Below are 12,300 nucleotides of genomic sequence, written 5' to 3'. Positions count from 1 at the left end.
GTGAGACGAGCATCCATTAACACACTAGATTATATTAGACCCATAAATAACTTGAGGGAAGTGAATTATAAGGGATTTTCGGCGAGATTTTCCTTCGGGGCTTCCTGTCATGGGTACAATTAAGTGTGGTTGGGGGTTTGGGTTGGGTTTAAGTGACCTTCTTTAGTGTTGTTTGGTTTATTAATGTGTTTTGGTGGGTGTTTCCTCTTGGTTTATGTAGTCACGGTCATTAGTACCCGGTAACTGAAATCCGTGGCCCGGCGTGGGTGAGGTTAAGCGGCCCAACCCACTCCAAGTATCGCATGTGTTGGTTGGTGTTTTTAGGGCTCCTGGGGTTGTTTTTAGGTCTCGTATGTTATAATTTGGTTCTTTTGTCGCTTTTTGTTCAGTTAGTGGCACGTTTTCCTCTATCTTCGTAAATGATGTACAAAAGTGAGAGGGGGTGTGGTCTCATCTGAAGAAGTGGCGGACAATTTACGGTTTCACCCAACCAACGATTTTCTTACGTGGTTCATGTTTTTCTGGTGATAGATGTAGTGAATTGCATGATTTTGTACCTCATTTTCATCGCAAATGTCTACTTTTCGAGTTATGCCTCTCCAAGTTATGTCTATCCCCTGCCCTAAACGATCTTGGGGGACCTGTGGGAACAGGGGTTTTTTGGGTGGGGGAGCATGAAATAGACTAATATGCATTTCAAATGAGGTTGAGAAATCAACAAAATCACATTAGAACGCCATTGAAAAGGCATAGCCTACATTTGTTTTAGTGAGAGGGGGTGTGGCCTCATCTCTGGGGTGGCCACCTCTTGTGAAGTTAATACATTATGAATTCTTTTTATGTCCCTGAATGCACTGCAATAACGAATGACTTCCAGAAAATAGAAGGGGGTGGGCCAGGGGATGTCATGTAGGCTATGTCAGTTAGGTTAGGTTTAAATTTATTTGGCATGTGATGTGGGCAGGCATACGTACGCAGTGCAGGACAGGACTGGACTGGTTCTGAGATTAGGGTTGGCTCACCTCTGTCCCTCTATTGTCTTCTCTTTTTTTTTTCCTTGCTCTACTACGCAGACTGATGATCATGGGTGGGAGCGGGGTGGCAGCGGGTGCTCCTCAGGTATTGAAGTCAACCATTTTGTGATTTCCAGAAAATAAAATTAACTATAATAAAAAAGCATCCTATTTTGGCCAAGAATAAACAGTCAGTGTCTCAAAATTAGTAGTTTACCCTCTCTTCAACCATCCCCTAATCAGGCTCTTTTGTAGCCATTTGTCAGGTTGGTGGGCACTTTTTTCTTTGTCTTCATAAGTGAGGTACAGAAGTGAGAGGGGTTGTGGTCTGGCTCAGAGATTAGGGTTGGCTCACCTCTGTTCCTCTAATGTCTTCTCTTTTTTTCCTTGTTTGCTTGATTCTCTCTCTCTCTCTCTCTCTCTCTCTCTCTCTCTCTCTCTCTCTCTCTCTCTCTCTCTCTCTCTCTCTCTCTCTCTCCTCCCCCTTCCCCAGGGTGTCATAGTGAATAGCTATAACAATACTTTTCCTTTTATGAAGCTTATTGTTAGGGAACTATTTACAGGCTGTTTACATCCTGCTTCATGAAGGGTTTTGTGAGGTACTGTAGATCTGTTTCGTGAGCAGTTTATCTATGACCACCAGCCACCCAGCCATAATTTGCCCAATGATAGGAGCTGGTTACCGAGACTTGCACTGTATGGAGGGACATGAGTGACAAAACTCAGAATTTAGGCCATTGATGATATTTTATACCATTGTTACTCTGGTTTGTTCAAGAAATTGTGGTGGAAAGCACTTAAAGAACTGGGTTAATGGATATCATTAGAAAATTTTACCTACGGTTTGGTAAAATAATAAGTGCTTTCATGGCGTGATTATTATACTAGATTATAACATGTTGTGTCTTTTGTTTTACACACCGTGACTGTGTTTTTCATGCTGTACTTGAATTGATATGAATTAGTACAAATCATAGTGTGGAAAGAAGGTGTAGGAGAATATAGCTGTCTGTGTAATTAAAGATTTTCTCCATAAATTATTGAAACAATGACTTTCATAAAGGGGAAGATACATGTGTTTGAAGAGAATGGGAATATGTTTGTAATACGGTAGTTTATCTTGTGTAGAAATGTGATATGAGGAAAGACTCGTTTCTTTTAATTTTACAAATTCAATTAGATTTTTTAGTCCTACAAATTTGCTTGTACTTGCTTCTTATTACTTATTTTAAGATACGGACCTATTAGCCTGTATCTCTGCTTGTTCCTGATACACTTCACGGCTCTACTATGTGACATATTCTTTGCATAGTCTTCATTGCATTTACCTACTTATATGTTTGTTCTATTGACTTCTAATGCACATTCTTCTCTTTCTCTTTCCCTCACATCCACCACTGCACAGAAGCAAGATGGCGGGTGAACGGGTGACCATCAGCGACGCCCTGAGCAATGTGGATGTGCTGGACGACCTGCCGCTGCCGGACCAGCAGCCGGTCATTGAGGCGCAGGCATGCTCCGTTGTCTACATCGCCAACTTCGACACCAACTTCGAGGACCGCATGGCCTACGTGACGGGCGTGGCCAAGTACATGGAGGAAGCGGCCACGCATGCTGAGTTGGTAGGTGGCGGAAAGGCAGGGAGGTAGGGGGGGTTAGAGGGAGGGAGAGAAGAGTGAGTGAATAAGAGGCTGAGTGTGGATTATAGATTGAGTGTGAGTGAGAATAAATGTGAATGAGTGTGAGTGTGAATGAGTGAGTCTATAACAATGTGAAGGAGAGGTGTTACAGAGAGAGAGAGAGAGAGAGAGAGAGAGAGAGAGAGTTAGAGAGAGAGAGAGAGCACAAGTTTGGACTTTTGGCATTGCTGTAACTTTATATTATATTGTCGCAGATCAGCCCTCATTCATCAGTGGACTCAAAATATAAAAATCTCATTTTATTGTATCTCCCAGAAGAGATTTTGTTATTTGTCTTTGTGCTTCTCCTCGTTTGAAGATTTCTCATTGTTAGGAGATAATTATACTAGGTTCAAGAAAGTAATGATTTAGTCTCTGTTGCATTTGCTTAAATTTTTCTCCTCCCTTCTCTTTGCTGTTCTTCCCTTCTCTCTTCTTTCTTCCTCTCTCCCTTCCTCCCTCCATCCCTCCCTCTCACTGGTATATCCCACATGACTGTTGTGTTGCAACACCAAGAAGAATTTACTCAATCAATCAATCATTCTCCTCTCCCTCCCTCTCTTCCTCCTCTTCCTCCTCCTTCTCCCTTCTCTCTTCACCTCTCCCCTCACTCTCCCACCATATCAGATGACTGTTTCCTGTAACAAACAGGATGCTATTCATATTCATTAATTAAATGAACAAAGTCCCTGAGAATAAGAAAATTTGAATGGTTCAGACAATTAATCATGTAGGTAATTCATTTATATAATTTATTTTTTCTTAGTATTTTTCTGCATGAATTTTGTTCAGTGAATAATCCTCATGTGTATGCTTTTAGGAAGTAGGCAATGCCTTGTGACCAGTAATTTTGTCACTTGAAAAATCTAATAATATAGCTATATTGAACCTAATAGCTGTAATACGTATAGGTGTGTTGAGGCAAGCAGTTATGGAGAGAATAAATCATGCTTGTTAAAAGGAGAATCACTTAGCATCATTGGAAGAAAGGGAGTAGTAAAAAAAAATAGATAAATAAACTGCTGTTATACATTTCTAAATGTCTATAAATTTTGGGATTATATTAGTAACAACCAGTTGTTCATCTTCATTCATGAATTATTATTCTTCATAATGATCAATAAAAAACAGGTTTGGCAAAACATGAATCCGTAGGAGCTAGACTTTCCTATTTTGATGATGTCTATACTGACAGGAACTTAATTTTAATTTAGTTTAAGTCAGTACAGGAAATCCCCTATATACGAAAGGGTTAGGGACTGAAAAAACCTTTCGTTTATCGATTTTTCGTATATCGAAGCCATTTCCCCCATAGGATTGTTATTAAATCGGGTGGTTAGGGACCAGCAAAAAAAAAAAACAAAAAAAAAGTTAAATATAACTATGCTTAAAAGCAATTTACTACTCACAATACAATGAAACGCAAGGCTCATAAATAATTAAAAACAATTACCATTTCCTGTTCCTTTACTGTTATAGAAATGCATTACATATGTTAGGACAATCCCCTCTAACTCGTCACTACAACTCATCACTTAACATTGCCAATGTTTACTTCCCAAGCTGTGAAAGGCCAGTTTAACACGTGCCAAACAGTACACCACCAAGCCCCCCAACCTCCATCACCCTCACGTTTCCTCACGCTGGCTGGGATGTGTTTCGGATTCGAAGCAAGGGGTTCAAACTGGCAGCTAAGTGATGAGCGTTGAAGTGGAGGACTGGACATGGACACTTGCTGCCTAATCACTGCGAGTGTGCGTGAGGCTGTTGACCGATATAGACATAAACAGTGGGCGAAACTGTCGTACTTTTCGTATATGCGAAGCATGTCTTTCGTGAACCGAAAATTGTCCTATATTTTTCACTTTCGTATATCCGAATTTTCGTACATCGAGCTTTCGTATATCGGGGATTTCCTGTACATAGTTTAAGGAAGTGTCATTAATATAATTCATGCACTTCATCCTAAATGAGTGACATGATGTGTTGTTATTGTACTTCTCTTTGTCTTGCATCTCACACCTGTTAACCTTGTCTTCACTTCCCCTGCTACAGAACAAGCTGCTGGAGGAAGGTGAGCAGCATGCGGTCATGCTTTACACGTGGCGCTGCTGCTCCCGGGCCATCCCGCAGCCCAAGTCCAATGAGCAGCCCAACCGTGTCGAGATCTACGAGAAGACTGTGCGGGTCCTCTCCGACGAGGTGAAGAAACTCACCAAGTTTATGAATTTCCAGGCAAGTATTTTTGTTGACTGTCACTCCTCAACATATCCATATATACTTTATATTTTAAGTTAGGTTTAACCCCATCCAAAAAATTTCAGGTTATATTGCATTTAAATTTCATCCTTCTAAGAGGAATCTAAAAAGGGATGGGGGTGTCATAATTAGTGATAGGTAAATATGTTCATGATTATCAGGTAAATATTTTCATGATTATTTTTACTTTAAGATTAAGACCCTTTTGTGGGTATTTTAATTTTAAGTGTTATACAACCCCATACAACAACAAAATATTACCATTGTTCTGCATTGGCATTGAGTTTATCATATGGGATGTTAGTAACTTTTTGTTTTATAGTCAAAATAATTCAAAACCACAAGTATAAATGACTGACACTCTTCTCCACAGCGCAAGGCCATCGATGTGTTCTGCACCCAGGTGAAGAGGCTGTGCCACCAGGAGAAGAGGAAAGACTTTGTGTCCGAGGCCTACCTGCTCACCCTCGGCAAGTTCATCAACATGTTCGCTGTCCTCGATGAACTCAAGAACATGAAGTCTAGTGTGAAAAATGATTACTCTACTTATAGAAGGTTATTATTGTGCTTTGTTATTGTTCAGTTTTCTTTGTTTATTGATGACTATGATAGTATTTGACACTTTTTTTAATGTCATCTGTTTGAACTAAAATGTACCATGACAAAAGTGAAAACAAGGTAGAGGTTAATCACTTGTATAGCAGAATTTTGTGATTTAAGGAACTCATTTAGTGCAGAGCTGCATAAGAGTTAAAGCCCCTCATTCACTAACTACAGGTAAAGGACAGCAAAAAATAAGCACAGCTATGTAGAATTTGTCATCATTTTCATAAGGAGGAAAGTTTGAAAATACACAACTGTCACCTTTCCTGGTAGCCCAATCATCTGTTCCCCCACAGAGCTGCTCAGTTCCTGAAGGTGATGAGTGACACCCAGAGCCTCCAGGAGTCCCAGAACCTGTCCATGTTTCTGGCCACCCAGAATAAGATTAGAGACACCCTCAAGGAGAAGCTCACGGCAATACCCTCCTATGAAGACCTCCTCTGTAAGGCACTTTGTGTGTGTGTGTGTGTGTGTGTGTGTGTGTGTGTGTGTGTGTGTGTTGGCCTGAATCACTGGTGGAGAGAAACTGAAAGGGGAAAGATGAGAAAAATTGGGGAAGGGAAACTGTCATGGACGTCATATATTAATGACAGTCTGTAAATACAAGTTGTGTTTTAGTTTCATATCTGCAAGGAAGGTTTTTGTGGTTCATGATGGTGTATTTTACTAACATTGGCTTTGGTTGTGACAGGTGATGTGGTGAACATCTCCGTGCACATGTTTGAGAACCACATGTACCTCACGCCCAAGGAGAAGCAGATGCTGGTCAAGGTGATGGGCTTCGGCCTCTTCCTGGTGGACTCCGAGATCTGCAACATCAACAAGCTGGACCAGAAGAAAAAGATTAAGATAGATAAGATTGACAAAATATTCAAGGTAAATAAATCTTTTTGCAGCTATTTTAAGAGGAATTTTGGCAGACAATTATGTAGTGAAGATAGCTTGAAAGAGAAATAAAGATAAATAGTATTTTTGATGTTTTCATATTTATATGAAAAAAAAAAGTAATGTGTTTTCAATAGTACAAAACTTAATGGAGCAGTAGCTTGCACTGAGGCCACAGTGTAGAATATCTTTTAGATCTGGAATGCAAGACTGAAAGCCCTTTTGTCATCTAAACAAAAAGTCATTTATAGTGGAACAAATTTACCTAAAATCCACGTAGAAGTTTACCTTCGTTTCTTAACCGTTGTGAGAGCTCATGACTCTTGTGACTTGTCAGAACCTGGAGGTGGTGCCCTTGTTTGGAGACATGCAGATTGCTCCGTTCAACTACATCAAGCGCAGCAAGAACTTTGATTCCAAAATGTGGCCCATGTGCAGTGCCTCCTCCATCAGCCCACAGGCAGACCTGATGTGCCACCTTCCCCGCATCAGGGATGAGCACATCAAGTACATCTCGGAGCTTGCCAGATACAGCAATGAGGTGAGGCAGACTGGTAGGGAATAATGCAGAAGTTGGTGTATGAAAAATCATAGACAAGTGTCACATATAACACAGTCACCCCTTTTCATCACACTCATACCAATACAGTTTCATTGAAAACATCACCACTTGGGAATAACAGGTATGCATAATATTGACCCTACATATTTGTTACAGTGAGTCCTTTAACAACTATAGAACTAGATTTTGTTTATTTACTAGCCACTATTAACCCGGTTGCAGCGACGGGCCAAATTTGTGGCCTTACCGTGTAGCAGTGACGGGCCAAATTTGTGCCATGATATAAACCCCCCAAAGAAGATGATACATAATCTGATCACAAATGCATTGATATATATTTTGAAATGGTTTGTGTGAGGATGATTTTTTCTCATTTTTCTTGCTTAGAGGGACCATTAAGAAACATGATCCCCGCTGCTACCGGGTTAAACTTAAACTCAACTTTATCTTGGAAAAAAATATTGAAAAGAGTAATTGCTGTTTATATCAATACTAAACATACTTACCTCATACTTTCCCTGAATACTAATCTACTCTCCCTGAATACACACTAACCACATAATACCTCGCAGGTCATCACTACCTACAAGGAGACGGCACGGACCGATGCTGAGAACAAGGACATTGCAGACCTGGCTCTCCGTGGGCTGCAGTTCCTGAGTGAGTGGACCAGTGTGGTGACGGAGCTGTACTCCTGGAAGCTGCTGCACCCCACTGACCACCACAGCAACAACCACTGCCCTGCTGACGCTGAGGAGTATGAGAGGGTGAGTCCCCGGCATAGAGAAGGATTGCTGTGTGAAAAAATGGTTATAAAATTTTGCTTCCTGGTCCTCATCAGTTATTTATTTATTTATTTTTTTTTTTCTTATTTTCTTAGTGTCGTCTTTTTGTTTTGCTGTAAAGCGTGGGATTTCAGATTTTAGAGTAATTTGCAAATTGTTCTGCTTTTTATCAATATTCATATAGCACCTCCATATCTGGGTTTAGACACTGATATGTCACCTTATAATATACTTTTGTGCAACACACCAACCCACCTACACACATGCACATACACACACATACATGCACACAAGGTTTAAGGAAAAGTTATAAAATTACAGATATGGAGATTGGACCACACGAGGGTAGCTCAGGCCCTTTATACTACAAGTAGATAAATACATGCTCCGACACACAAAAGATTTTTCCTGCCCCATAACCATCAGCCATTGTCTTAACGCTACTCCTCCCTCCCCCTCTGTGTCCCTTCCCTAGGCAACACGTTACAACTACACCAATGAGGAGAAGTTTGCGCTCATCGAGGTCATCGCCATGATCAAGGGGCTGCAGGTGCTGATGGCCCGCATGGAGACTGTCTTCCTCGACTCCATCCGCCGCAACATCTACCAGGAGCTGCAGGACTTCGTGCAACTCACCCTCAGGGACCCGCTGCGGAAGGCCATCAAGAACAAAAAGGAGCTCCTCAGGACGTGAGTACTGGGAGGAGGAGGGAGGAGGAGGAGGAGGGACTGAAAGAAAAAAATGACCAGAAAGAAGAGAAAGGATAGGGACAGGTAGAGGAAGAGAAGATGAGGAGAAGGAGGAGCTGAAGGAAGAAAAATTACACAAAAAAGAAAAAAAGAATAGGGGATAAGGAGAGAAAGAGAAAGGGAAGATAAGTAGGAGGAGTCAAAAGTGGAAAAAGAAAAAAAAAGAATGACTAGGAATAGGAATAGGGAGAGGAAGAGAAAGAGAAGATGAGTAGAGGGAGGGAGAGCTTTTTTATATTTTCTACTGTTACAGTTCATATGGTCATGTTTAAAGTCTGGTAATATTTCTTATTTGCTTTTAGAAGTATTGGTCCATCATTTTTAACATTCTTATCTGGCTTCTTTTATTTAATTTTTATATCATTCATCGTGTAAACATCATAATCACCATCACTTACTTATCATCATCATCAGTGCATGCATGTTGGTGTAGTAGGTGCAGCAGGGGTTGTGGGTGTGGTGAGAGTCAAGCGTGTGTTACTCCTCCCCTCAGGATCCTTGTGTCTGTGCGGGAGACCTCGGCTGACTGGCTGAAGGGTGTGGAGCCCCCTGAGGACCCAGCTCTCAAGGGCAAGAAGGACCCGGACAATGGCTTTGAGATCAAGGTTAACCGGCGGAATGTGGGTGAGTGGGCCAGGTGGATTGTTGTTACCACCACCAGCACTACTGTTATTACTTACACCACCTTCACTACTCGTGCCAGTCCCCAAGCATCCAGTACTAGGCAGCTGATCCTTCTCAAACGGTCCTCATCAGTTGTTTATTATTTTTTTCTTTGTTTTTTTTCTTTTTTTTTCTCATTTTCTTGGTGTCTTCTTTTTGTTTTGCTGTAAAGCGTGGGATTTCAGATTTTAGAGTAATTTGCAAATTGTTCTGTTTTTTATCAATATTCATATAGCACTTCCATATCTGGGTTTAAACACTGATATGTCACCTTATAATATACTTTTGTGCAACACATGCACATACATACACATACATGCACTCGCAAAGCTTGTAGTTGGAGCAGATTTGGGACATCTTATTAAGGGCACATACCTCTGTAAGTCCACATCTCTAATGGAAAATTTTGGGGGTGATATTATACTCCATTTGCCTCGTTTGCTGTGAACTAGGGTACATTTGCCACATGGTTAATTTCCTTGCATAAGCACTCCCATCCTCAGTGTAAGTTTGGTCTCTGTCCGTATCATCATCGTCACTGTCATAAGTATCATCCTACCATCATTAACTCGGTAGCAGCAGGGATCATGCTTCTTAATGGTCCCTCCAAGCGAGAAAAATGAGAAAAAATCACCTCTCACACAAACCATTTCATAATATATAGTACATCAAAGCATTTGTGATAAGATTATGTATCCTCTATTTTTGGGGGTTTATATCATGGCACAAATTTGGCCTGTCACTGCTACACGGTAAAGCCATAGATTTGGCCCGTCGCTGCTTCTGGGTTAACGATGCCATATCTAATAAGATACATGAAGTTATGAATCTTTGCTTTTTTATTGGACTCTTAGATTATGTTCAGTATCTAATTTTTTTATTTTATTTTGTGTGTACGTGTGTCTGTGTGTGGTAGGTCCCTCATCGACCCAGCTGTACATGGTGCGCACAATGCTGGAGTCCCTCATCTCGGACAAGTCTGGAGGCAAGAAGACCCTGAGGAAGGAGCTGGACGGACAACACCTCTGCCAGATTGATGAGTTCCACAAGACTTCATTCTTCTGGACCTACCTCATCAACTTCAGTGGTCAGCAGACTTCTCTTACCTTCTTGCTGCCAATACTTTCATCATAGTTGTTTATACCATCTTAGCCTTTGTTGATTCATTCTCTAATCTGGGTTGTCAAGAAATGCCTTCCATGTGTTTACTGTTTCCATTGTTTATGTCAGAATACATTTTGATCTGTTATTCCTTTTGGCTGGTTATGGCATCAGTAATACTTTGTTATGTTGGAAGTGTATTGATTTTTTCCCTCATCCTGGCTCACAGAAACCCTTCAGTATTGCTGCGACCTGTCTCAGCTGTGGTACCGAGAGTTCTACCTGGAGATGACGATGGGCCGCAGAATACAGGTGAGAACAACACATGAATCTATTGTTATTATAAATTCACCCCCAAATAGATGTAGCCTCCCCACTTGTTCTGTGTTCTCTGTTTGGCGTCCTTTGATCCGCTTCTTTGCTTCCTAGATGGACCATTGTAGGCATGCAGGGCCAGAGGTGTGTGTGGATGACTGTGTGTGTGTGTGTGTGTGTGTGTGTCATTTCATACGGTAGGAATTTCAATAATGGTTTTTCAGTACATATTAGAATCTAGGTAAAAACGAGGGATTTGCATTTATGGTTTCTCAATAATCTATCTATATTTATCTTCAGTGTCCTGACCCCCAATGTAAATTTTCCCAAGGGGGTGGCCACAGCCTCGCCTACTTCCCCTAACCAGTCTTTTTCACTACTGCATCACTCTGTACTTCTCTCCCATCTCTTTCGTCCATCTTCTCTTATCCTCAGCCACCCTTTATCTCATCTGTCTGACGTACTCTTATTCTTTCCTCTTCCACACACCTTATATCCACCCATTTCTACATTTCCCCTAACCACTGAGCTCTCTTGAACACCTCTTGTACTTTAGCTTTGTGTTCTATTCCTACTCCTGCTCTTCCAAGTAATTCCTTCATTTTCCTTCTGTAGATCTGTATGTAATTACTATCATGCAATCTCTCATTAGCCATTTCCTCCCTCTATTCTTCTTTCTTCCCATCGTATTAAGTTCCCGTTTCCCCTTACTTTCTTACTCCTGCAAAGTGATAAGAAGCAATAAACTTTCCTCGCACAATCTCTGCCAGCATCCACTACATCCTATTCATCCTACTCCATCCTATTATCTACAGCTACATAATCTCCTCTTAGTCCCCCGTTACCCATTTACACCTGTCGATCAAGTTATGCTGGAAGGTGTTTTCAAATAACAAACCACTCAGCACACACATCCACATAGTATAGCCCATTCTTATTTACTCACTTCTCATTCTTGTTCATTTCCTACTTCGCCCTCACTTCTCATTCCTCACTCTTAAACCAGTAGCAGCGGGGATCATGTTTCTTAATGGTCCCTCCAAGCGAGAAAAATGAGAAAAATCACCCCTCACACAAACCATTTCATAATATATATCAAAGCATTTGTGATCAGATTATGTATCATCTATTTTTGGGGGTTTATATCGTGGCACAAATTTGGCCCGTCGCTGCTACATGGTAAAGCCACAAATTTGGCCCGTCACTGCTACCGGGTTAATCTCCAGGCTTCCAACTTTTGCATTCATGGATAAATTGAAAATAAAAAAGGAAAAAAGGGATTGAGCAAGTAAACTGAAAAATTCCTTGATCATATTCATTGGCAAGTTATTTTATCTCTGTGCTTCATAAGAGGTTTAAGAACTGAGATTTTCATGAATAGCGATTGCCGCCGTTTATCATTTTGACTGATTTTTATATTCATTGAGAGTGCGAGTGAGGGTTGTATGTTTGAGTGTGCACGTGTTGGTGAGACTTTGGTGTTTGTATTTGTGCTTGTGTGAGCTGGCAGTGTCCTCAGTCTGTTCCCTGGTGTGCTGTATGTGGTCCCTTGTCAGTGTGCAGGTGGTAGAGGCTGTGCCCTGTAAAAGTAGGGTGCAAGGCGTTGATGCGCTGTCAGTGGTGATGTTTGTGTTCCCTGTAGAGTCGAGGTAAGTGCTACTGTTCATCAGATTCCCGTGTTTGTG

At 41.1% G+C, this 12,300-nt stretch overlaps 1 protein-coding gene across 9 annotated transcripts in view; it reads left to right on the top strand.

Moving 5' to 3' along the window:
• Nucleotides 1-12,300, top strand: part of LOC127007682 (cytoplasmic FMR1-interacting protein-like) — a 36,737-nt gene that overhangs the window by 9,475 nt on the left and 14,962 nt on the right. For all 9 annotated transcript variants that reach the window (XM_050878894.1, XM_050878895.1, XM_050878899.1 and 6 more), the window contains 11 exons: nt 2,419-2,635; nt 4,748-4,927; nt 5,325-5,506; nt 5,851-5,996; nt 6,246-6,430; nt 6,777-6,980; nt 7,574-7,768; nt 8,262-8,476; nt 9,030-9,160; nt 10,116-10,286; nt 10,530-10,612. In XM_050878894.1, the coding sequence (XP_050734851.1) occupies nt 2,419-2,635; nt 4,748-4,927; nt 5,325-5,506; nt 5,851-5,996; nt 6,246-6,430; nt 6,777-6,980; nt 7,574-7,768; nt 8,262-8,476; nt 9,030-9,160; nt 10,116-10,286; nt 10,530-10,612 (1,909 nt within the window). The remainder of the gene's footprint in view (nt 1-2,418; nt 2,636-4,747; nt 4,928-5,324; nt 5,507-5,850; nt 5,997-6,245; nt 6,431-6,776; nt 6,981-7,573; nt 7,769-8,261; nt 8,477-9,029; nt 9,161-10,115; nt 10,287-10,529; nt 10,613-12,300) is intronic.

Source organism: Eriocheir sinensis, chromosome 36 (genome assembly GCF_024679095.1).
Source record: "Eriocheir sinensis breed Jianghai 21 chromosome 36, ASM2467909v1, whole genome shotgun sequence".
Lineage (NCBI taxonomy): Eukaryota > Metazoa > Arthropoda > Malacostraca > Decapoda > Varunidae > Eriocheir > Eriocheir sinensis.
The sequence above is the reverse complement of the archived record's forward strand: the minus strand, read 5'-3'. Positions and strand labels throughout refer to the sequence as shown.